Consider the following 27,384-nt stretch of genomic DNA (forward strand, 5'->3'; position numbering starts at 1 on the left):
AAGGAAAAATTGATTATAAAAATGATAATTTGTCCTTAAAATGACTTTCTCTATAGCACAAGGAGGCATATGCAAAGTCTGAAATTTTTTGAACTAAAAATGACATAAGAACAAATTTTAGGGTCCATATGAAAATTACCCTTATTTAAACATTGCTTGCGAGTTGCGAGTAGGCTTATTTCGCTTCTACTCGTTTTTTTGGGCCAAATTTTCGCTTCTACTCAAAAGAGTGGACTGTGGAGACCACCGAGTAGAACGAGTTGTCGTATGTCTACACGTCACCAATGGAAAGGCGCCTAGAACTCATATTTTAATTACTAAATAAAAATTAATATTTAAATATTTCAAATAAAAAACAATGCCTCTGAAGCTCTTTCGTCTTCTCTCTCCCTCTCTCTCTACTTTGTGTTCACTGTTCACGATTCACGAACACAGAGTCAGAGGTCGACTCTCGTGGGTAAAGATTGATTGGCTGTACGAAACAGAAGTGAAGTAATCGACTCGGACAACGAGAAGCAAATGAGTTTTGATGAGTCATTGAGAGAGAACTCAGAAACCGCCATTAAACAACTCTGCATTTCTGAATTATAGATTTTTTTGACCTCAACCGCACATGGGTTCTTCTCTTCTTGGGGTCTGCTCTCCTTCCTCATTTGTTATTCCTTTTTTGCTTCACATGCTTCCTCTCTCTCTCATATACTTTTTTCTTTCTTTCTTTCTTTTTACTGTTTTCCATCTTTTCTTTGTTTCTCTTGCAGAGAAGTCTTTTCTTTCTGGCTTTGATTGTTTAATCCAGAGATTTCTGTTGCTGCATTGTGTGTGTGTGTGTGTGCGTGGGATAGATTTCAGATTGTCTGAACCTGATTGTCTCTTATACGTACCTGGATGAGAGCAGAGGAGTCAACTTTCTGGTTTCGTTGACTGTTTTGGATCTGGAGGTCAGTTTTAAGTCGTTCAGCTTCTGCAATTGGTTTCTTGATACTTTACTTTCTTCCCTTTGCTTTGGGAATTTTATTAGATGCTGAGTATGACTGAATTTTAGCAACGTCTCCTTGAAGAGGTATGGATTTGATTATTTGCCGCATTTTGGTCACTGCATCTTTGTTTCATTTGGACTTTTCGTCGGCTTCGATGATTTGGTTGAAGGAAGAACTATAATCTAATTGAGTTTATGTCCACTGGGGCCAGTTTACCTTGTTTTCGTTTGGATTTCACTTTTGAATTTTCTTTTGGTTTTTTTCCTTCTCTGTTGATCCCCTGAATCATGAATGTTTTCTTTCGGCTAGAAGTTTGAACCAGAAATTTGAATGTATTCGATAAGAAGATTGGATCAAGTGGACGCGGGTCTTGTTATAATTTGGATGCCTGTTGCTTCCTCTATATAACTTTGTTCCTTCTATGAGTAACCCAACTTTGCTTTGATTGGGTATATTAGAATCCTCAAACTTGTTTCAATTATTTTCATAACAGTAAATAGTAGTTTAAATTTGGGATTGTAATGTTGCTTTATGCCAGACAGATTTTTCCCAGTTTTTGGTTGGGTAACTAAGAGCTGTATTAAAGAAGGATTTGAGAGAGTCAAGTTTTTACTTGCATCTTGAATATATCACCTGGATTTTCTTGATGGTATATTTTCCTATTTTGATAATGTCACCTTTGTGACTTTGGTAGGGTAACTACAACCCTTCAATCTTAAATAAAGAACACAAAAAGCATGCAAATGCATCAGATATCAGAAACCAGTTTTTGCTACCTTGACTTCTCCATCCTCTACCTCCGTGATTTTTTTTCCCTTGGAGTAAGTGCTTATATTCGGATAGCACTTGCAATTTTCCCTAGGAATGGCTTTCCACCATCTATATCCTATCTTTTGCGAGGAGATTTGGTTTCAGGAGATAATCTGTTGGTTCATTTACTACTGTATTTCTTTTGGGGCAATGGGTAAACAGAAGTAGTAGTGGAGTTTAGGTGGAAGGGAGGCATCAATTTGGATGGATTTCTGGTACTCAAGAAGTCGAGATTCCATGGAAGTGCTCCTGGTGGAAGTTATCTCCACGTGACACTTTTTTTCTTAATATGTTGGAAGAGTTTCTGATTGGGAACCAATTGGTATCTTGGCTACCCCCTGGGACTTAAATCCTGCTTGCAAAGCTGTTTCTCCTAGTTGTTGTGTCACTTTTTTTTGTAATAATGATGTCTAAATTATATTTTGACATGTTGATTTGCTTATCTAATTTTTCTTTCTTATTCATAATTATTTTTAAGCACATGCTGTTGATAGAATTGGTATGCTTCTCCCTGCCACCCCACACAACCTCCACCCCCACCCTGTAAAAATATAAAAATAAATTAATGTTTCGTCTTTCTTGACTGTTACTTGTATGGTTCATACAGATCTTTCTATCCTGCTGTTAAGAGTTAAGGCAGTGAAAAGCAGACCAGAAAAAGTACTTCTATAAGGGTCTTCATATTCCCAACCCTGGTGTAGCTGACATGCTAGTAAACAGAGAAACTGAATCGACCATATATGGCAATCCTGCAATCATGTTTTCTGTAGCCATATGGAGCTCAAGTTTACATTGTAGTTTCAAGTATTGGATGTGATATTCAATTTCTGTCATGGAAGGCGAGATGGGGACTGATCGTCCTGATGACGTGGACATGGACATGGGCATGGAAGTAGAGGTCCTCTCTTCAATGTGGCCTGAAGATCTTGGAAGTAAAGTTGGAAAACAGTTCAACATGGAAAAGCCTGGAGGGGATCTGTTGGAGGAGGTTAACTTAAAAGAGGAGCCATCTTTAGTTGATTTCCAGCGCCTCCTGGAATTAACCAATTATAGCGAGAAAGGTTCCAATCAGTTGTCATATCTGGTAAAGCACTGGGAGTATAAGCAAGCCAATGCTGTCCGTCTTCTCTATGAAGAGATGGACAACCTAAGCAAACGGAGGCAGGAAGTGGAGCTCAAGGAATTGGAAATTCTTGAGGATCTTCGATATGGAGAAGACAAATTCTCTGGTGACAAACGTTCAATTTCTATTATGGATGGAGTTTACGATATATGGGAAGACTTGCCTAGGCGAAAAAATGTTGTTGTTGTTCAAAATAAAAGCCTTGAAATAGAGGCCAAGTTTGACACGTGTACCCACTGGAAAGAGCGGGTCTTGCAACTAGAGAAGCAGTTAGAGGCAAGTCTCCAGAGGGAGAAGACACTCATGGAGAAGTTGCAGGATAGCATTAGAAATCTTGAAAAGCAATCTTCACCTGTGGAAGAGTTGTCTCAGATTTTGAAAAGAGCTGATAATTTCTTACATTTTATTCTTCAGACTGCACCAGTTGTCATTGGCCACCAGGTAATTGGATTTTCTTACTTTTTGTTTGATGAGTTTTTGTGGGACTGTATTTTCTCGTGTGACCAAATGGTCATGGGTTGCTCTATTGTGGTCAAGTGGGCACTGCTTGCTCCATCGTGGCCTAGTAGTCATGAGTTTAAGTCTGGAAATAGCCTCTATGAAAGTGGGGTTAAGGCTGCATACATTATGACTGTCCCAGACCTTGCAGTGGCTGGAGCCTAATGTGCTGGGTAAACCCTTATTTGAGTATATTTTTTGTGTCATTAGGATTTAGGACAGCAGATAGGAAAGAGTTATCCTGAATTTTCTCTTCTTTACCTTATTCTGGCATCTTTTGGTCATTGTAAGATGACTGTTATAAAATATCAACAGGGAATGGGAATTTGAGAAATAATTCAAACTCAATACACTTACATCAGTAAAGGGAAAACACTCTTCCTGTTATTGACTTATTTATATCATAAACCAGTCATTGTGTCGTTCTCCACTGTCTTTCATTTCTCCTAATGATTGAGTCTTTTCACACATGGGATAAAGAGAAAGGAAAATAAATTGACTGGAAAAATACAATAGCAAACATGTGGACTACTTAGCAGAATTATTGTGCTCGAGATTTTGTTCATCGTTTTTTATTTGATTAATATTTCCTTTTCGAGAAAAATGTTTCAGCTTTAATATTAGAGAACGCTATGTAACTAACTTAATGAACTTTTCATATCTCAATGTACTCCTTTATGTTGGTTTCCTGGTTTCACTATCTCCTCCTATCTCTGCCCCCTTCTCCTTTTCTTTTGTTTTTCTCCTTAAAGTTTGTTTTTTGCATTTATAAACCATTGGAAGTTTGAGCGATAATTGAATGTACATTAATTAGCTAAGCTTCTAAGATTATTATTATTGCATGGATTGTACTTATTATTGATTACTGATAGATAGTGTAAGAATTCTGTCTATTTTGTGATGCCCTTTGGTGGGTATATAAATGGTTACTGATTGAATGTTCTATCAGGACATCAGCAAATTATATCAAAACTTAATGCACATTTTAGAAGATAGTGAAAGTAAAGCTGTGTTACCTTGTGAATGAATCTTATATATTGGTATGCAGTACCCATCCCTTCCCTTCTTTTCCCAAAGGATATGTCAATTATCCATAGTGCTTTCTTTGCTATCTGTTAAGTATAAAATTTTTGTAATGATGCTTTAGGGTGGTTTAAGAGTAGTCTAAGACTCTAAAACATGCAATATTCATTAGTTTCACTGGAAACATCAGTACCACGATATTCTGTGACACAATGCAGCTGAACATGGACATTTCTATCAGGAGAACCTTCAATTTCACTCAGTAACTTGGGTCTGCTTAGTATAACTGTATAAGCATCAAAGTTTCATTTTTAATCCATTGTGTTTTATTCAATGTATATATATTTGTCAAGACGTGCTTCTTGTCTCCCTTTGTTATTGTTGTTGAGGGGACTTGTGTTGACAATATTTAATGCCTTTGCCATTGTTATGCTTAGGACAAAGACTTGCGGTATCGGTTTATTTACAACCATTTTCCGAGTTTGCATGAGGAGGTAATGCTTATTAGCCTATTCATTCATGTTCAAGTAGCTCAATCTAAATTCTACCTGGTTTGAAATTTCAATTTCCTTTGCCAATTATTTCTTTTTGTTTAGCAGCATTATAGCCTGGAATGTGATTGCCATGTTTTCTCCTGAATGGAGTAAAATTTGGTAAAATGTATGCCAGATGACCCAAGTAGATTATGAAGGCAGCCAAGTGAACAAATTTAGACGGGGAATGGAACTGGGAGAAAATGACTTGATCGGGTGGCAATTTTTGGGCCCCAACTTCAAAGATATTTTCCACTATCTGTTACTGATTCCCCTTGTCTTACGGGTGGCCCAATTGTTAAGCAAAAAAAGAGGCTCTTACTGGCTATCCTTATGTCAGAATGAAGAAAGAGTGTGTTTGGGCCAAAGTTTGTACATAAAAGGATGCTGTTACATATCTGTCCCTTAAAGTAGGCTCCCAACTGATACTTAAACCTATCACATTTTGGATTTTGATGTCTATTTGGGACAAGACATGATGTGTCCATGTGCCTATAAAATAGCTTTGAACTTTGTTACTGCAGACATATTTCCCTCAAATTTGTGTATTTTGTTCAGGACATCATTGGGAAAACGGATATGGAGATATTTTCTGGTGCTGGTGTACAGGAAGCTCAAGACTTCAAGAGAGAAGTCTTGGAACGGGGAATACCTCTAAAGCGGGAATATACATTTGACACAGAATTATTTGGTACAAAGACATTTTTGATGTATGTAGAACCTGTGTTTAGCAAGGCTGGAGAAACAATTGGTATAAATTATGTGGGATTGGACATTACTGACCAGGTAACTTTTACTTTGAGATTTGGATTTATTGCAATCTCTTGTTTACCTAGTTTCTGATGATACAGCTTGAAGTAATTGATTATTCTTAAATTCTGAATTTTTATTTGTCAGATATTTTTCCCTTTCAAACCAGTGGGACCACCCTTAAACGCAGATAATAACTAACTGGTAGTGATTTTTTGTCATTGTGAATATTTTGAGAAAAAAATTCAGAAGTGTATATAGAGACCATAACAGAATATGAAACTGTTTCTTGACACAAGGAAAAGAAGAGAAGAAAAGAGAGGTTAGAACTCAATGAGAAGAGGAGAAGTTGAAATGGACAGAGCACCACACACAGGTTGAATGAGGAGTGGAATACCTCAAACTATGGGGGTGGGGGGTAAAAAATCAAGAAAATAAATCAAGGAATGTATCCACAACAAAAATGGATTCAAAGTGTACTTCATATTTAGGAATGGAAATAATAAGAAGCATTACAACTATACCTTCATAGCACTGACACAACTTAACACTCCAACTTCTGGTGGAGCACAAATATAATCCGTCCCACTTGGAACACCCTTAGAGAAAGAAATACATTTCAAAACAAGGCCTTGTATGCAAGTCCCCGAGTCGATCATATAGATTTGACAAACAGAGTGGAAATCAACTTTTTTTCCCCTTTTTAATCATTCCATCCTAATCAAAGTGATACTCCACTTCAATATATCCAGTCTTTTCATACAAGACAGGACTACTTCCTGGTTATTACAGATTATAAATTGGTAGCAGAAACAAAGGTAAGAAAAGAGAAGGCAGATGAAGGAGGAGGTGGTGTTGTAGAAAAGCTTTGGAGGCTTTCATTAACTTGAAAGCCTCCCACAATCAATCAATCTTATAAACGAAAGTCAGAATACAACATAAATTGGGAAACTCCAAATTGAAAGGGAGAATCCAAGCAAAATAGGGAAACATCTCCCCCTAAAGCTGGAGCATATTTATTTTTTTCTTTGGATGAATGAATAGTTATATTAAACAAATAGAGAACAAGAGAACAAGATTTTTAAGAGGAAGACTGAAAAGAAGAACTAAGACCCCAGGAGACAACAATGGATCTGTTCCTTGGGGAATCATCAATTGGGGGATGGGGAGAAGCTAACAGTCTAGAAGAAACATCAAAATAGATGGCATTCCAAATCATGTCTGTAGAGTGGGATTTGGATGTCCATCTCCGAAGATTGCGCTCCCACCATAGGTAATGAATAGAGGCACAATAAATTAGCTTACCAATCCGATCGCAAATGGAAGAGCTTGAGAAGTTTCTCACCATCCAAGACCAATCACGAGCAAACCCAAAGGAATGCCTCGAACGAGGCCAAATGGAAGCCAGGGCTTTTCTTCAGATAGATTTGGAGAAAGGGCAAGAAAAGAAAAGGTGCTCAAGGTTCTTCAAGCTGTTCCAACATAGGATGCAGTTGGGGTTTACTGGGATATGGCAGCTAATAAGAAAGGATTGGGTCGGGAGAGCATGGTTGAGAGCTCTCCAAAGGGTAAGGGAATGACGAAGGATGAAGCCTTTGAACCAAACCAAGGGGACCTAGGGGGTTTAGGGTTGTGGGCGTGTAAGGAGATTCCAGGTGAGAGGGTGGAGAAGGTTTTGGTGGGGGATGGCAGCCAAACAGTGAGGTCACTAGTGGAGTTAAAGAGAGGGGGGAGGGAATTCCAAAGTTGTGTGAGAAAGGGAAGGGGAGTAGGGTTCCAGGAACCATTAGTGATGAAAGCTGATAAGGGGGGTGTCTTTGGGAATGCGAGAGTCATAAATAGTGTGGGGGCCAAAGTGGGTGAAGAGAATGCCCATTGGATGCCACAGGTCGAGCGAGAATGAGGTGGAAGAGCCGGAGGAGATGATAGTAGAAATAGTAGAGAGAGCACGGGGACGTAGTAAGAGGATTTCCTCCAGACCCATGAAGGATTGGAGGGCATAGGAGCAGTCCAAAAGGAATCGGTTCGGAGCAGGTAGGAATGGACCTAATTAACCCAAATGGAGTCATGCTTTGAGGCAATTTTTCAGATGAGTTTGAGGAGGTAGGCTAGGTTAACATCAGTGATCCGGCGGATTCCTAGGCCTTCCTCAGATGTTGGGCGACAAATAGTCAACCAACTAACAGGATGGATGAATCAAGAGGCTTCCCGCCCTTTCCAAAGGAGGGCACAAAACAAGGATTCCATAGAATGCAAGAACATTATACTCTGCTGGAAGGAGGCGTATAGATTAAACCATGACCCTTGAAGAAGAGGAGAGGAGAAGCGGATTGCATCAAGTATGACCTTCAATAGCAACTAGAGGGAAAAGGAATTATGATAGTTGACCCATTTAGTAGGGATAAAGCTGGGTTGTTATTGAGGTTTTTCTTCTCTTTAATAAATTTCGATACAAAATTCTTTATGGAGTTGAGATTTTGTGTCCGACCAGAAGCAATTTTAAGAAGGTAATCCCTTTGGCCACAAAAAATAAAAAAAAGAAGGTAATCCTGTTAAGAAAAACAAAGTCTCCTATTTTTCTTCTGTTTCCATCTTTTATGATAAGTTTAAAGTAAGAAAACAAAAAGGTAGGAAAGATGGCCGGAAAGATTAGTCAAAGCATTAATGCCATACTGATATTATCAGAATCAATACGTCCCTCAGGAAGAACTTGTCCAAAAAGGACAGTGATATTGTCAGATTTGACACGTCCCTCCTGGAAGAACTTGTCAATCAAGGACAGTGTTTGCCTCAAAGTCCAAATTGATAAACCTGAGGCAAATGTAGTCGCATCTAAGTGATCTTTTATTAATTTGGACTTTCAGACAAATGATGTACCTGTTCAGGACTGGAAAATAAGAAAAGGGACATTCTGGACTGAAAGACAAACTGCAGTTGGAGTAAAGTAACTTTCAACCGTGGGTTCAAATCACACAGCTGTCAATACTTTTCCCTCTTTTATTTTACTCTAATAAAGCTACCTTTGTTAGGAGAGCAACTTTCAACCACAAAAGCTATTGTAATCTATGGTGCAAAGAGGAACACGTTAGAACTTTCTTTTAATATGTTCTGCTTTGATTTCTTATGTTATTTATGAGAATGGTTTGCTTTCCACGCCAGTTCATGATTATGCATTGCTATTGGTCCAAGCCTTTTTATTTGCATAAGCCATAAGTGGTTTCTATTGCTATCTCCCCTCTCCAAAATAAAGCAACCTGGTGGTTTGTAAATCTTATTTTCACTAACAATTGAGGACATGATGCCTAACAGGTAGTGTGGTTTCTATTGGTACCTCCACTCTCCAAAATAAAGCAACTTGATGGTTTGTAAATCTTATTTCACTAATAACTGAGGACATGATGCCTAACAGGTAGTAAAAAGAGAAAAAATGTCAAAACTTCGAGAAGAGCTGGCTGTTCAAAAGGCGAAGGAAACAGAACTGAATAAGACAATCCATATTACAGGTCCTTTTAATTTATTTACTAATCTGTCAGTACTTTTGAATTTTATGTTGAAAGACTTTGGGGGAAGCAAGAAAAACTCACTTGTTTTGGTGCTTGTCTCTTATAGAGGAAACGATGAGAGCAAAGCAAATGCTTGCAACAATGTCTCATGAGATAAGATCTCCCCTCTCTGGGGTTGTTAGCATGGCTGAGATTCTTTCACACACAAAGCTGGATCACGAGCAACGACAGTTACTGGATGTCATGATGTCATCTGGAGATTTGGTCCTACAACTAATTAATGACATACTTGACCTTTCTAAGGTTGAATCAGGTCTGAGATTCATCCTTATTTCGATAACCTGACTTATAGAATACCATCTGTATGATTGGATATACTGATGTACATTAAGTACAGATACCTTTCCTTTTGTCTGGCTTAACTTTCACTCACTGTACTTAAGATTCTTTTGAGTAAAAGATGTTGAGTCTGTGCTCTTATTAACATGTTTATTAATGTGGAATGTCATATGTTTTGCCCTTCCTAACGGTTAGAGTTTTTACATGAAAGGTGGTGAACATGGAATAGGGTCAGAGAGGTTGAGTGTTCTACTCCTAGGAAGTACAATGAGATTTTTCCAACACTTCTCACCCAAGTCTTATGTGGACATACATTATGTAATGTGCAAAGGTCCAAGATTGGCATGTTCTACTGAGGAAAAAAGAAAAAAGAAGAAAAAAAAATTAATAATAAGATTGGCATGTACATTGGGATGGGCTTAATATCTAGATTAAAGTTGGCCTTCCCTGATAGTTTAAGCTTTTAGATGAAATGGTAGTGAACAAAACTGCCCATTAATAGACCCGTCTCTAGTACTTGAAAAGGGACTAATTTCAGCTAAAATTTGTGACTCAATGAACTTGGGATGTGAGAAACAGGTACACAACAGCTCTCATTCAAGCTTTTGTTATTGGGTTGAATATGGCTTAAAGTGAAGCTTCTGCCACTGGATTATGTTTAATTGATGGGTGGACATTTACTTTTGGCTTTCTTAGTTCCTGATCAGTTTAGTAATTGCTCTGATGCTTTTATAGCCAGAAGCATTAAATCCAGATGGATAAATTCTTCAAAGTTGGATCTAACTACTTATTTTCTGTTGTGCTTTAACAAGGGTTCATATTTTTATTGTCTTTCTTTCCCTATAGGTGCAATGAAGTTAGAAGCTACAAAATTCCGGCCAAGAGAGGTGGTAAGACATGTACTCCAGACGGCAGCAGCTTCGTTACAAAAGATGTTGACCTTGGAAGGACATGTGGCAGATGATGTTCCTGTGGAAGTGAGAGATTGTTCCTATTCTCTCTCTCTCTCTTATATTTATATTTTTATGTTTTGTGATTCTACTCCGCACTCTTTTTTTGTCTGTGAAGTGTGAACCATATGGAATCAGGTACATTCCAATTTAGTGCTTTGATCATGTAGCCATTCAGAGACTATGTTCCCTAAGTAATTATATTAGTGTTGGCATGTGAATGCAATTCTGTTTTGATGGTAAGAATAGGGTAAAATTTTTATTAACACTAACATAGTCCTATATTACAGTTCAACTAATGGATTAGTTATCGATATCAAGTGCTTTGATTTGACTAGTTATTAAGTTATTCTTTCCCAATGCTGCTTCATAAACAAATATTAGTTGACTCTGTTGTCTTAGACTCTTAGTACCCCCATGTAAAAATATGAGAAGATTGAACCATAGATGATATGATGATTTCCTTTCTTTGTTTGAGCCATGTTCATATTTAAGTCCCTAAGTAATTTGGATCTGGCCACAGTCGCAAATCTTGGAATCAAGTTAGTCAAATTGACCAATTTGAATTGGATCCAGCCGGTTGTAATCAAGTTGGTGATTCCGGGTGGATCAGCTTGATTCACCATATTCCTGCAAATTAAATTGTACTGGCTCCCCTGTATCTGATGAACAGAACTAAGGCTTTCCCATGGAAGAGCAAACGTTGTCCTTGCAGTTGTCTTCCCCACACCACCTTTTGCTCTATCCAAATGGGCAAGTAACCTGTTCCAAGGTGTTTGCATCCACTTGGGCAAAATTCGTTTCCCAAATCTTTTCTTCTGCTATTTGGATTTACAAAATTGTGGGTATTGAAATTCTGACTATGGAAGAACCATGATCCTGTTTCAGAGTTTTGCCATTTGTTCAATGTTGTGGGCATTGAAGTTCTGACTATGGAAGAACCATGATCCTGTTTCAGAGTTTTGCCATTTGTGCTGATAGTTTTAGAGGGGTGCCTTTCAAGATTTTCCTATTCAAATCTTCTGATGTCTTAGAAAAACTCTACCTTGGCATTCATAGGAAGCAGTACTGAAGAAAACCTGCTCTGTTACCATGTACATATCCATCACATAGCTCAAATCATTAGGTAAAAGGACTCACAGCTATAATGGGGAGATCCAACCAACAAGCAATATTGGTTCACATGAATGATCCATTGGGAGCAAAAACCGCATCATTCTTAGTAATCTCTGAACTCTGAAGTAACTCATTAGCTATTGGTCAAACTCATAGTGTTGCTCGGCTTGTGAATCTCATACAGTTAGCTGTTGACCTCGCAAGCCTAATAGGCAATCAATTCCACCACACAGCTAGCCAAACTACTAAACCACTTAGTACACATATAACATAGAAGTTGTATAAAGTGTACAACATTAAGTGAGAATAAATATATGAGTATGAAACTTTTTTTTTTTTTTTTTTGGATGAATGAATAATTATCAAACTACTAAACCACTTAGTACACATATAACATAGAAGTTGTATAAAGTGTACAACATTAAGTGAGAATAAATATATAAGTATGAAACTTTTTTTTTTTTTTTTTGGATGAATGAATAATTATATTAAAAACAGGAAAAAGGAAATACAAGGTCTTTAAGAGGAAGACCGAAAGGAGGAGCTAAGACCCCAGGAGTATGAAACTTATGATGCTGCAGAGCACATCTCGTCTGTGGTATAAGATTGTGATGTATTCATGTGTTCTGTTTTATCTATAATTTTTGTATCACATTGATTTCCCTAGTTGACAGACTTGTTAATCATGCTGGGCCTCCTTAAGATATTTTTTCTGAAAATAGAATTATTGGAGCAGCTTAACATGTATGCATGTAATCTTTTGATGCATGGTGCTTCCTATAATTCCTAATATGTCTTCCTTAATTGAACATACATTCTTAAAGTATCAATGTGCATTTATTCATAACTGGAATTATGTCTTTTCTGACCCATTAAATTTTATATATACATTTTAGGTAATTGGTGATGTTCTGAGGATTCGGCAAATTCTCACCAATTTGATCAGGTGTGAACTGAAGCAGAGCTAACCATTCTCATAGATTATATATTTTGGTACTTTTGATAAGTAAAAAGAAGTATTAACTATGGATTTCTTATGCTTTAATGAATTGCATAATTTCTTTTCCTGTAGTGGATATCTGTGACATTTTTCTAGACAAAATCACCTAAAATTTCTTAAGCAACAATGTTCCATCGGCATAACTTAGTTTGTGTTATGGAATAACTTCTGGCGATGTGATTATCTTTGTAAATAATAAAGAAAGAGGAATGAAGAGATGAAAAAGGGGAATTGATTGAACTGTGTAAGCTTGGGAGTATTCAACTTAGTATTGGACCTTGAGTTCTTTAGCTTAACTACCTTGAGTTTTAGCTCCTAATTTTGGAACTATGCTGAAGGAGTCCTTGGCTGCTTGCCTTGATTCCCAAGTCTCAACAGCTAAGTATAAGGCAATAGCAGGGAACAGAAGCAGGATAGCACTTTATTTGTTTTGTATAATGACATAAGAAACCCTGCTAGAGAAATATGAAATAAGAAAATACCCAAACTACTGTTGACTTGAACCATAACAGTAGAACAGGGATACCTATTTTGACACTCCCCCTCATTCTAAGAGCATAGATGTTGATCATGAAAAGCATATTATGAATTTTTTTCACTGTACTGCTTCCCAAAGAATGTAAACAAATCTAGAAGTTGTTCCTTCAATGAACTTGACCAGTACAAATGAATCCTTGTTGCAGCTTTTCTCAAACAAAATGACAATCTACTTCAATGTTTTTTTGCTCCTTCATGAAAAAAAGGGGTGAACCCATTGCTGAAGGTTTCCACATAAGCAGAGTCCAGGGGGCAACTTCTCTACGCAGCCTTAACCCATCTTTTTTTGCTGAGGCTGTTGCCGTTCTTTGACCTCAGGCTACAACTGTGGTCCACCGACCTTTGCGCCAAGGCCCATCCCTTATTTTTGCTTCATATAGCACCAGATTATAAGGCAATACAAATAGCAGGCTTGTTATCACAACTGCATAGAAGATATGCTTTTAAATTCAAGCTCAATCAACATCTGTTGAAGTAAGAACCCAGTAATTGAGAAAGAGCCCTAAAAAACTAATTGATAACATAGTTTCAGCTATGGATGACTGCTCTTACCATTCTTCAATAAGCCTTCCTCCAACTTTCCCTGCTCTCTCCGATGACCTCCACCACCATCACCACCCCCTGCTTCCCCCCCCCCCCAACCTCTTCCTACATCGGTTTGAGTGCAAATCCTGTATCTCTGTCTTCTTCCCCTTTGCCCCTTCATCTTCCACCATATCAGACTTCAGAGTCCACTTCATTCCCTCCCCCTTCTTGGATGACTCCTCAACCGCTACTGATTGCCCTACTTCAACTGCTGGACCTAGTATTCGGCAGTGGACCTTTGCTCTATTTGGACAAAATGTGGGAGCTTGTCCCTACTTCAATGTGGTGAAGGCATCCCTCTCTAAGGAATGGAAATCCCATATAGCCCTAATGTGTTCTTCCTTAACAATGGTCTCTTCTTATTCAAGTTTTCCTCCTTAGCTGTAAAACAAGCTGCATTGGAAGGAGCCCCCTGACATGTGGGAAGCAACCCATCCTCTTATGTCAATGGGGACCTTCAACCAATATTTTCCAAGTAGACTACAGCTCACTTCCTCTATGGGTCAATTTTCTTGATCTTCCCCTTCAGTTCTGGAATAGGTAATGTCTCAGTAGAATTGGCTCTCTACTGGGAACCCCCATCAGATCTGGTGCTTGCACCCAAAGGATGGAGAGGCTCTCCTATGCTAGAATTTGCATAGACATCCCCACTACAAGCTCACCTCCCTCCTCCATTTCCATTGAAGATGAAATTGTCCATTACTTGTGCAGCCACTGAAATATGAATGTGTTTGCGGTTTGCCACCCCCCAACCAATGAATGCAAACTTTTGGTCACTCATTAGCCTCTTGTACTGGAGATCAGACCAGGTTGTCATCCACCCCCTATGACATGATAGCTGATCCTTCTACTTTTGTTACCGTCGAAGACCATCTTGTGCCTTCCTCCGCCACTGAAGAGCAGGCTCCCAAGAAAAACTATTGTGGCCGAATCATAGGAAGCCATCGCCTGGTTCACTACCATGAGGAGCCAAATAACTCTTCTTGTTTCTTGAGGCTTAGTCAGCCCTATAACCTTCCTCTTTTGGTGCTGACAACACCACCTCCCCTATCATTGTTGACCTCTGTTTTTCAAGACCTACTACCACTAGCAATGCTACCTCCCTTCTCACCACTGATCTCACCCAGTCAACGCCTACTACCGTTGACCTCTCTCTTTCTCTCTCTCTTTAATTCTTAACGTTCGTCTCACTATGACCTTGGCCTCTTTAGAACTCGCAAATCTACTGGATCTATTTGCACCTCCATTGCTTCTTGCGCTCCCTCCCTTGTCTTCTACTGCCATGCTGGCAAGCCCCTTTAATTTCCCTGCTTCTTCCCTAGTTCCTTTGTCATCGACCCATTCTAGTGCTAAGATTTCACTTGTCCCATCTCTCTCTTCTGCTCCAATTGATTCCCCGACTTGACCCATATTGTCTCTTCCCTTGTCTCTCTCCCTCACCCCTTCAAACCTCTCCTCACCTACCCCCCTCTCCTTTGTGACTCTCTCCCCCCGTTCCCACTGCCCATGAACCTCACTTATGGGCCTCAATCTCTACTCCCTCTCCTCTTAGGCCTTGCCCCATCCTAAACTGCCTCTCCTGCTTGTCACCAATTCTTTTGCTGGAGGCCTACCTAGTCTCAAGCTTTGTCACAATCTTCTTCCCCTCTCTCCTCTTCCCTCCCCTCCTGTTACACTCTCCCTCCCAAGGCGCACTCCTTTACCCCCTCCAATTACCTCTTTGCCCCTTCCTGCCCATTTGATGCCTAGGCTCATTATCCCTAAGCCCTTCACACTCCTAATCACCCTCTCCCATACAGCCTATCCCAGCCCCACACATTCTTCCCTAGTGGCCCAACCGTCTTCAACCTCTTTTCCCCAACACACCTCTCCCTATCTCCCTTCTAGCCCACACTCCTTCTCCCTTTCTCCTTGTTCATCCCTTTCACAGTCCTCAAACCAGCCCACAAAAATCCCCCCTCACTTGGCCCAATCTCTCCCACCCCCTCGCCCTTGTCAGTCCACCTTCTCCTTACCCCCAATCTTTGCTCCCTCTTTCAAATCATCTCCTCAACTCTCCAGCCCCCCTTCCCCTTTCTCGCTTGTCACTCTGGTCCTAGGGATTACCAATCTCCTCAAAAGCTGCCTAGTATCTTCTCCATCTCACACTCCTCTATCCCTTCTGCTTGGGGGCCCCCTATCTCCAATAATCTTGATACCCTTTCTTTGCGCAGTGAGAGTGCCTTAGAGGAAGTTCCCAAAGCTGAAGCCCCTAACTTGGTGTATGCCTTGGATAGACAGAGCTGTTGGTGAAGCACTCGAGTCCCCAAGGGAGCGCTTCTAAAGCGATGGTGACTTCGTAGTTGATTTCAAGACTCCTAGGAAGAAGAAGAAGAAGAAGAAAAAACAATAGGGCGAAAACTAGGTCCCATTGCCTATCTCAAGGTTGTCAAGGTGACGAGGCGACCAAAGCGAACGGGGTGCTGCTCAAGTGCCTAGGCGACAGTACAACGACCAAAGCAGTTAGGGCACATTTTTTTAATACAATTATTTTATGTTGTACAAATAATATACCAAAAACTATATATATATATATATATATATATATATATATATATATATATATATATATATATATATATATCCAAAATGCACAATTCACCTATTGATTTCACTGTCTGGTGGGCTACAATGGGATCCCTTGAAACAATATTACCAACAAGCATTACAGAAACATTCATTGTTTTCTGCCAACACACCAAATCTATCCTTACATGCCCGGACCTACTTAGGTTCTTTGTCCACTACAATCTAGCATGGATCATGTACTGGAATTTTATCTTTGGTGAACAAACAAGTGCCCTCAATAAGAATGCCACGGATAATTAATGGACACTCCCATGTCTAGCGGGAGCCTATCATATCAAATGGTGGGACAATTGTGAACATTTCCAAATGCAACATTCCTGCCCTTATCAAATCTTTGACAGGGCTTGAACCAATTCCAATATCTCAGGCTTAACGTCCAGTTCCCAGGACTTGAAGGTGGGAAATCATTAGGCATGACGACACCAAAGAATGGGCCCGTAAGTCGTGACGACAATATCGACACCTTATTACCCAGGGTAAGACATGGGTTACCGTTACTTATTGTGACAACAAGGTTGCTATTAGTATTGCTAATAATCCTGTGCAACATGGTCGAACTAAGCACATTGAAATTGACAGGTTTTTTTGTCAAAGGAAAGCTAAAGACAAGGGCTCATCTGCATGCCTTTTGTGAGGTCTGGAGACCAAGTGGCAGATATCTTCACTAAGGGTTTGAAGGAAGGAGATTTCCTTCCTATTGTAGGCAAGTTGTGCATGACTAATATCTATGCTTCAACTTGAGGGGGAGTGTCGATTGAGTTCTACTAGGAGTTCAACTCTATTAGAGTTTTTGTTTATGTAAATTTCTATTACCCAAGTAGGGGTATTTATGTAATAGTGTTATTTCCAATTTATTATAAATAAAAGGCTTGAAATCACACTGATCAATCGAACCATTCTACCAATATTGTGTTTCTCAACAAAATTTAACTTTTCGATTTATATTTTAGCTTACTCATTTTGCCTTCTTGAGAACTCTCCCTCTCTGGTAGGTTTAAAATGCAGCTCTTAATTATAATGATGTTCTTTTATGAATTTATCTTCAGTGACAATCAATAGAGAAATGAAATTTTAGTAGATTATTAATTTTCTCCTTTATATTATGAAGCATAAAATTGTGTGTAGTATTTTTCTTTTGGGGTTTGGGGTGGGGGTCATACTGGCCACAAGGGTGGTGAGACTGCCACCTGACCCCATGAAATGGAAAGAAAAAAAGAAAAAAAAAACCATTTGTGTTGATGCATCTGTGGGCCTGCATGCTGTCATTTGTCCTCGTACTGGTGCAGGAACCATATGAGCAGGCAGCGATTTCTTGTCCCTACTGATTAAATTGTTCTTTTCTACAAGATTTAAAAAAATGGGTGCATAGGCGCAGCAGCACAAAATTGGTTATTTGATTCAGTTACTGGCTTACAACATCAGTCATTATCCCAATTTGGATGTTTAATATGTAAATCAAAGTACTTGTCTCCCTGTATAATTGAAGAAAAATATTTGTTGCCTTCATTTACATGTATGTAGCAATTGTAAATGCTAAATGGAACTATAAGAAATTCTTATTTTAGTGTTTGTTAAAGTTTATACTTGTAACAATGGCTTCAAATTTTAAAATTTTGCACCTAAACAATTCACTAGTTTGTGCTCTATGCAGCAATGCGATCAAGTTCACCCATGAAGGGAGCGTTGGAATAAATCTATATGTAGTACCAGGCCCATTTTATGTCCACGGTGAAGGAAATGAGCAAAAGCTCATAGCCGATCAATCTGCAGTTTCAGAAGATAGACTGAAAGAACAGGACCCTTCCTCACCTTCTCGAAGCGTCTGCAATGAGAAAAGTTCACACTGTAAGACAGACATGGACGGGTTAGACCAAAATGGTACTAGCAGACCTAAAACTATGCTGAAATCTGTTCACCCAGATGGAGTAGTACAGAATCAACCTCACATTCATGAGACAACGGTTTGGATACGTTGCGATGTGCATGACACTGGGATTGGAATTCCAGGTATTATCCCTTTAGGTTTGGTGCCCAGCTTTGCTCAATATTTTGTGGGTTCACTGGATGTATGTAGATTTTCTTAGTTCCTTATCCAGTTTTCTTCATAGGTCCCAGAATTCTAAATCAGTTGGTTTTTATTAAGATCTCCTCATATTATTCTCTGTGCAGAAAAGGCATTACCTACTTTATTCAAAAAATACATGCAAGTTGGTGCAGATATTGCACGAAAGTATGGTGGAACAGGACTTGGCCTTGCAATTTGCAAACAACTGGTATACTAAATTCTATTTCTTCTCCTTTTTTTTTTTTTTCCCTTCGCATACTTCTTAATTAGATCAACTAGCTCACTAGGAAACTCTGCAGGCTCCCCGTTGCACCTGAACACTATTCTCCTCGACAGCTGCCATATAATCTCCAGGCTCTTTCCCAAAAAAAATAAAAATTCTTCAGTTTGATTTTTTTCTCGCCAAATATGCCTATTCTCTTTTGCCTTTAGCAAGGAAACTTTTTCAAAGATTTTCCGTGTAATATCTTGCACTTTTCATCAGTAAATCATTTTATAGCTTGCTGGCTGTTCTCTTTATGTTTTTAGTTTGAATTTTTTTCCTTAGCAAAATAAAATTTGGATTTCCTTTCATAATAATTATGGAAATTTCAGAACTCCTTGTCCCTTTTTTATTGTTTTTGTTGGTGGTGCTACAATACTCTTACACTCTTAAGGTCTCCATAGAACCCGGTTTTGGTAACAATCTGGAGCACTATAATCCAAGAAGAAAAACTGTCCAGGTTGACTTGACTGTTAGTACGAAGCCACTTCATAGATATCGAAAATCTCTAATATTTCTACTCGTGTTTCAATTTCAGCTACAACTTGTCATTAGCTTTCCTGTGTTAGTTAATGATATAGTCAAAACCCATCTGAATCATTCAGCTCCAATGAATCATATGTTGAAAGACCTCATGCCTCTAGGAAAATCTATTTACTAGTTTTAGCCAAATGAACTTGATTTTTCTTGACACTTTTATGGACCCTGCAAAGTGTCATCCCAATTGATTTTGCATATGGGTTAGTAGTGGACTTCTAGCTGGTTGAAGTAACTTTTGAAACCGAATTGCAGCTCTTCAACCATTCATTTTCTTATCTGAGGCATAATTTCTAATTTTGATTCTCTAGTCTTAAAATTATCCAGTTGCCAATGCTCAGATTGTACTCAAATTCTGTCCATGCATTTTTCTGGAAACTACTTCCATGAATTCGTCTGTTGGGTTATTTAATGAATTATTGTTTTATGCTGCCTTTCAGACTGCATGATGCAGCTGAGTCTATAGTAAAACTAGTCTAACAGTTGTGACTTTTGAGAAGCTGTAGACTCATGGGTTGATCTATAAAACTTTCATATACGATTGCTTTACTCAGAAATTTGCCTTAAGTTCAAGTTGTAGACTAGCAGTTGTGGAAAGAATATAGAAGCTCATTCTGATATTTACTCGAATACTTTTTATTCTACATTTAATATGGGGAAGAGAAACATTTAATTGCATAAGATTTGTAGTAACAGTAATATGTTGAGACTTATCTCTACACCTAACTTTTGCAATTTGATTGCACTTGAGACAGGTGGAACTGATGGGGGGCCAACTTACTGTTACCAGCCAGGAGCACTGCGGTTCTACATTTTCATTCATACTACCTTACAAGGTTTCGTTGAAGCAGGAGCATGGAGGTGATGTCGATGAAATGTCAAATATTGATGATCATGAAGTTGCTTCTGATGGGAATAATAATGAGGCAAATTCTGGCTATTTTCTCTTTCAATCTCGCACATTGGGCTCTCTATTCTCGTCTTCCGGGTCTGAAAGAATACAAAAACGGCCACCAAACAAAATTGGATACAGTCCCTTAGATAAGCTTAATTGCTCGGCAGAGGATTCATTGTTCCCTTCTAACAATGACACATCACGAGACATGCCTTCACTTGATGGTGCACGTTTGATGGCTGATGCTGAAGAGACAACCCCTAGTCCTGAAAGTTCTTCTTGTCAGCAACTGGACCCTAATAAGGAAAATACAGTTAGTGAAGGGAAGAAAAGCCAACCTTATGCAAATGGAGAGTTTCAGAGTTGTGAAATGGATTCCCCTCGTTTCTCAAAGACTTTCATAGAAGCTAGTGAAGTTGGAGCAGCAAGCAAGTTCAAAGATACATGTCGGAGGCAGGAGCATGAGAAATCTGACGGAAGCTTCCAGAGCACGCGCAGCAGTAGAGATTGTGAACAACCACCTAGATCCAAAATGAAACCCAAAATTCTTCTTGTGGAAGATAACAAGATTAATGTGATGGTTACACAATCAATGATGAAGCAGTTAGGTCGTAGCATAGATGTTGTGAATAATGGTGTGGAAGCCGTTCGTGCAGTTCAGTGTCAGAGATATGATCTCATTTTGATGGTAACTTTTTAACCTTTTAGATTTTCTTGAGATATGTCACGCATTCCAGGTTGAAAGGTTCTTAAAACAGTGTTGGAAACAAAAGAAATACACAAACTCGTTCTGGAACATTGTTTCAGAAGTCTTTAACGTTTTGAAAATTTTGATTTATTGTACAGGATGTGTCCATGCCAGTAATGGATGGCCTTCAAGCAACGAGGTTGATTCGCTCATTTGAGGAAACTGGCAATTGGGATGCTGCTGCAGAGGCAGGAATTGAGAAACCGGCTCCCTCTTCCAATTTGTTTTTGAATGGATCAGGTGTGGTGTCATCTCCACCGCGGGTCCCCATAATTGCGGTAAGCACTAAACTATTCATGATTAACTAAATCGGAAACATTAGAAATTTTAATTTCATACAGAAGGTAGTTACTGATCTGTCCATTGGTGTTAAATTCCGGTAAATTCATTTTCTTAGGATGTAGGAACATCGGAAGAAACTATCTCTGTGTCTTCTGTCATACTTGTTTTCAACTTTGTATTGGTCAATCTACCATCAAGGTCTTGATCCTAGAAATTAGATATCTCTAACTCAAATATTTAGTCAGTAAAAGTATTCACGATCAGGAGGATTTGTGTTTTTGGGTAAATTACACCTTGGAGTCATCTATGCTAGGAGCATCAATGATTGGGTTGTCCAAGTTAGAGAGATCCCATTTTGTGTCCCAGAAGGCCAGATGGCATTGATGACAACTAATGTACGAATTAAAGAGATGAGATGTCTGCAAACCTTTGCTTTCACTCAGTTAGCTTGTTGGGGTTCTTTCATTATTTAGAATCATTTCCTCCTCTCTGTTCCTGTTTTCTTTTTTTCCATCTCAATCACCAGCTTATCCATATTCACCAACTCTGCCAACACATCTACCATTTTATTGTGCAAAGTGATGGCTTCTTCGATTTCTTGTCCCCCTCCCATGAGCCTCCTTGATTTCCGATTTGGACCAGCTAAGACATCATCTTCATAGACAATGACAAGGATGCAGATTTTATAGGTTGGCAAGCTGACTGATATCATGAAGTTCAATATGGCCCATCTCATGTTTTTGTTGAGTATTTTTTTTCTGACATGTGGGGCACAAGTCATACAAACCTGAAATCTGGTTACTGGGATTTGCTATTGACCCAAATTTGTCCAAGGCAACTCAACAGATTATAATGTTGTTGCAGGGACTTGGGAAGCACACGGCACCTAGGGGGCAGTTGGCAATCCACCTGTCGTGAATTGCCAACTGCTGCTTTTATTCATTCCTTCCTTCCTTGTGTCCTCGCCTCATCTCTCTCTCTCTCTCTCTCTCTCTCACTGTTAATTGTAAAACCAAGCACTTTCAATTACTTCTACCTTGATTTTCCTTCTTCAATTTGTTCATCTGTTTTAACTTTGTAGGGTAACATCTGTAATCACCACGCCAGTTCCTGATCTAGGCTTTGGATCAGTGGCAACCCAAGAGTAGCTGAATTGGTATTGTGATGAACTCAAAGAGAATCTAAATAAAAGAGAAGTGCAAAATATAAAGTAGGAATGGAGAAACAGAGTTAATACAAGGGGTTTTATTTAAAAGCCGTCCAGCATGCTTGCTTACATCCACTACCAATAGCATCTTCTTGGACTTTTCATCATTCCAGTAGCTCCCAAATTTTAGGTGATCTAGCCTTCTTGCAAATTTGTCCAAGTGCCACCAAATATGCCTACTTGATTGCTTTCCTGATGGTGGCAATCACATCCTACTCCAATCATCCCTCTGATTACAAAATCAGCGACACCCTATCTCCTACTATTGCAATGGACCAATTTTGGAAGTACAAAAGCTATATAGGCTAATGAAAGACCAATGATTTGATTATTATGCTTTAAAACTGGAAAAAATGGAAAATGTCTGAAGTCTTTGTGAAACTCCCTAAACCACTCTTAAATATATGAGAGAGATGGCCAAAAAGTATGGCTGTTATTTTTCTGGGTGAATGCATTGACATATTTGATGGAGCACAAAATTCCCCCTCCCACCGCTTGTCCCCTCTCGCACCCCCCCCCCCAAAAAAAAATGAAAAAGAAAAAGTCCAAATCATTGTTGATCTCCCGCCAAATCTTGCTGAGATCTCATTTTTTTTAAGGACCTCAAGACGAGATCTCATGCCATTTGAGCCGATACCAAAAAGATACAATATCTCGGCCGAGATCTCAGTTGGACTTGAGATCTCGGCTCAACCTAGTCTTTATAAATACCCTATCACGGTCAAAAGACAAGTTGAGATATCTCGTTCTCGACTTTTCTTGACACTCTCTCCCCCTTTGCTGGTTTTGGTGCTTTGTGCTGGATTTTTTTCACCAGAAAGTTGGTCATGTCCCTACTTAGGCTGTATCAGCAAGTTACTTAGCTCATCTACAACAAAGATCTACTGATTTTGAAGCCATTCTTGAAGCAAGGTGAGTGTTCTTCCCAAACTTCATATTTTTTCAAAGACTATGTTCTACACTGACGGAGGTCATGCTGGTCGAACGGAAGTTGGAGGAGCTGCTTATTCATTGGTTTTACTCTTATACTCTCATGGTGTAACTTATAAGTATGCCAATGTCTATAGTAGAAAATTTTGGAAATCCAAAGCACGTATGTCATGGAAGATATTTCTGGAAATTGGGATAAGAAGCTGGAAATAATCAATCCTCCAGATTGAATAAAGAGGAGACCCAGGGCTTTTCTTCAAGCCATGAACTAGCTTGCAAAGACCTCAAATAAAAACATTGGGTGCTGCTACCCCCAACAGAAAAGTGAAAAGGGCCAGAAACCAATTCAGCAGATATCAACCACTAAGAGATTGAAAACCTGAAAGGGGAAAAATAAATGCACAGTGATAAACAGCAGTCTTAGAACACTAGCCTCATACCTTGTTAATTGAGAGAAAAAACAGAGAAATAGATAGAAGATACCTATGAGACAAAGTGAGATTCCACATTATGAGTGAATGCCTATATTGGAAGCATAGGGAGCAAGGTGCAATAGCAATAGGACTGTAGGGCCTTTACCTAGCAAGGGACAATGGGATCGTGAACCTTCTAATTTGGATTTGAAAGCAGCACAGGCAAGGGCAATTGGAAGTCTTGTAAAAGATATATATGCATTTGTGTCATGCATTACAACAAGAGGTAGTTCCCTTCAAGCTTTTTGTAGTTGTTAATATTTCCTTTGATGTAATAATTGCTTGGAAAGCAAGCAACTCAGTTTTTATTTTCAGTAACAAGGATCTATAAAAGGTAATGCCCTCCATCCCCATGCTTTTAATTGAATGAAGACATGCTTCTTAGTAAATTGATTGTCTTAAGAGTCTAACTGGTGAGAGACCAGGACTGCAAGAGCCACCTATCCCCTATCCCTTTCTCACCCCTTCCTATGGCTTTCTGACATAGACTATGCAACTGAGCTCTACTGATTGGAGTTGAAGCCTTTGACTTTCAACACAAAGTTATACAATTGCTGAAGCCTGGTTGCTGTCTGTGAGGTCAGTGACACTATGCAACCAGGGCCTCTTTTGAGCTGTTGTTTTAGGATTCCATCCCCTCTGCCAGAGCTCCATTTGATCCTTAAGATGGTTTGATCTGAGGCCTGTTTTTGAAATATCGGAAATTCTTAGTTTGGCACCTTCTGTTCTCCATCTCTTCTAGTTACTGCTGCAACCTTAACTCACCAGATCTCTGCTACCTAGCATCCATCAAGGCTTGGTGTTAGTTTATTTGTAATTTTGTAGATGTACCAGACATTCACTTGTCCCTTGTGGCAGTACTGTACTTAAAATTCTACCTACTCTATTCTATTATAAATAATGCCCAGACCTGTGTCAGTTGAAATGATACCCCCAATCACAACAATGAGTTTTCTTTACAACATTGATCATTCTAAGTACCCTCAAACTTCCCAAGCTGTGTTCCTGAAAGCCCACAAGCTAAAGTAGATTCAGCCTACCGGCTATCCCTTCGTGATAGCAAAGATAGGAAAGAACCTTCTATCCATAGGTACAATGTCTCTGCCTACAAGCACCCTTGCTAAAGAAGCAATGGATGTTGCCCCTGCTCAAGTAAGGTTCCATAAAGAGCAGAAGCACAGAAAAGGGAAAGAGAATGTAGAACATCAACTAAAGGTCTGTTTGCCTTCGACACCTTTGTGTTCTTTAAAAAAGAAAAATCTCCTCCAAAAATGAATTCTAAATTCCTTAGTTCTGCCCCATTCTTATTGGTACAGATCTCTATGTCAGCAAGACAAAATTGTGAACCTAATAAACCAAATGGTACTGGGTAGAATATAATAAGGAGGTGGTGGTGGAGGATTAGTAGCAAGGCACTAACAGAGCCTATCTATTGCAATAGCAGGAGGTGGCGGTGGAGTAGTTGTGGCAAGACACCAACAGAGAACCTACCTATTGGAGGAGCTTTAAGAGAGGAATGGAGACTATAAAGGTTGAGTGGAAGTCATGTCATCAATCTTGTTGATCTCTCTTAATGTACCATAAGAGAAGAACCCATAGTTTGCTATCTCAAACATTGAGGACCCAGATTCTGTAGACCCAAATGTGGAGAACAGACCAAAAGAGATACCTTTTTAAGTTTAACCCCCAAAGTATATTTATCCTAATCTTCTGGGTGGATCAAATGGGATTTCTGCAATGTGCTTGGTAGATTCCCCAAATTTGGTGATTCCACTGCATATTTATAATTTAACTTTGACAGGATCACAAATTATCTGAAAGAAAAATGAGGTGGGGCTTTTGAGACAGAGAGAAGCTGACTTAGGGCTTAGATGAAATACTAACTATTATTTGTGATCAGGAAAAACAGCTTTTCATCCACCAGCTATAGAAAAGGCAAAATGACTGGATACTCACTTTAACTAACTTATCAAATTCTTATAACTTTCCATTTTTTGCCTTCTTCAATGGTCAAACTTCTGCTGGAATATCTTCCTTTCTCCTTCTCAGGAACATTAGTTCCATAAACAATCTCTCTTTACTTTATTACTATTTCATATCATTTATAGTTCCCAATTATACCTTAAGACCTTCGTTTAACATATATCTTTTATGATTGTGGCATATCATAATTCATAACGTATAATCTAACAATGCTCAGTTTCTACATACTGGTGGTTTTCAACATTCAAGAATCTTGCTACTATTGACAAGAGGATGTAACCTGACATATGTAAGAGGAATCAGTTTCTTTCAGCCATCGATGAATAAAATTTAAACTTTGGACCATCTTTTAATATCTCAATCCCAGACTTTGGTATGGTGATTTGATAAGATGGGATTTGAATATGGCAGCAGGATATCTATGTTAGGAGAACATAGGCAATGCATGGGTGGATGCGACTCTGTAGTTCTCGCTACATCCATTGTAGGTGGTGGATATACAAAACAAGTGTGCACACACATGCTGTCTACAGAATCTCTATTCTCTCTCTCTCTCTCTCTCTCTCTCTCTCTCTCTCTCTCTCTCTCTCTTCCGTTATTCTGCAGCTAGTAAGATCTAAAGAATTAGCACCATAGTTCAACTTAACTATTTCTTAGTTCATTCTAATTCATGTAATTTTGGGACTGTCTCAGTGATACCTCTTTAGGTGTTCTGGAAAGTCACTCAAAGATCATATTATTGTCAATATCTGCGATTATCTGATGACTCTTATTGCTTTCAATTAGATGTAAAATGATGAAACCAGGAAAAGATTGAGATTCTTTTGCTTTGTTACTTTCAAAAAGTGGAAATGGGTCCATGATTTTTCCTAGTTTATTTGTTCCTGCATAAAACTTTTAACTAACAACTGGTTGGTCAAATTTCAGATGACAGCAAATGCAATGGCAGAGAGTGCAGATGAATGCCTTGCAAATGGCATGGACTCGTTCATATCCAAGCCTGTAACCTTTCAAAAATTAAAGGAATGTCTTCAACAATTTTTACCTTGTTAACTCCTGTAAATGTAAAGCATGTGTAAAAAATGAATGTAATCTAGGAAAGTTTTGTAATCAGTGTATCAGTTACCTTCTTCCATCCAGTTAGTATTCCTTAAGCAGTCTCAATCATTAATTCATTCTCTTCTTTCTTATGTTTACTTTTCATATATTACTTCCCCATAAATTGCCTTGCTCGAATTTTTTCGGAGATTTCTGGGAAATTCTTCCCTGTGTACCAAGTATACCAACTGTAATTAAAGCAGACAATTTCAAGGTAGTGCAAGAATGTCAAGACCATAATTCTTTTTCATCAAATCAAACACTGAGAAGAAACACAAGCAAAACATAAGAGGAATTTAACAATCCAATTTCAAGACACCACAGAATACAAGACACCCAAACATAACACAATTTCAAGGTAGTGCAAGAATTGTCAAGACCGTAATTCTTTTTCATCAAATCAAACACAGCTGGGAAAAAGAAAAAAAGCAGTAACTAAAACTGTAGAAGTAATATCATTTTGTTTTTCTTATCTTCTCTTCTTGACCAACTTTCAACCTTCCTATTCTGACTGTTAAAACGAATTCAGAAA

The 27,384-nt window shown here is 38.8% G+C and overlaps 1 protein-coding gene across 2 annotated transcripts; it reads left to right on the plus strand.

Moving 5' to 3' along the window:
- Positions 1-397: 397 nt before the first annotated feature.
- HK5 (histidine kinase 5) lies at positions 398-27,359 on the plus strand. Of its 2 annotated transcripts, XM_089139306.1 has the most exons (14): positions 398-634; positions 759-938; positions 2,395-3,351; positions 4,869-4,925; positions 5,523-5,750; positions 9,124-9,217; positions 9,324-9,530; positions 10,403-10,533; positions 12,519-12,568; positions 18,024-18,379; positions 18,542-18,645; positions 19,992-20,819; positions 20,978-21,157; positions 26,682-27,359. In XM_089139306.1, the coding sequence occupies exons 3-14, from the start codon at positions 2,620-2,622 to the stop codon at positions 26,805-26,807; spliced, it is 3,093 nt and encodes a 1,030-aa protein (XP_088995432.1). In that variant the 5' UTR covers positions 398-634; positions 759-938; positions 2,395-2,619; the 3' UTR covers positions 26,808-27,359. The 2 variants fall into 2 exon arrangements, with proteins under 2 accessions (XP_088995432.1, XP_088995433.1); XM_089139307.1 differs by lacking the exon at positions 398-634 and having other exon boundaries at positions 652-1,060.
- The last annotated feature ends 25 nt before the right edge of the window (positions 27,360-27,384 follow it).

This window comes from Hakea prostrata, chromosome 11 (genome assembly GCF_041222555.1).
Source record: "Hakea prostrata isolate BN-2017 chromosome 11, UWA_Hpros_2, whole genome shotgun sequence".
NCBI classification, from domain to species: Eukaryota; Viridiplantae; Streptophyta; class Magnoliopsida; order Proteales; family Proteaceae; genus Hakea; species Hakea prostrata.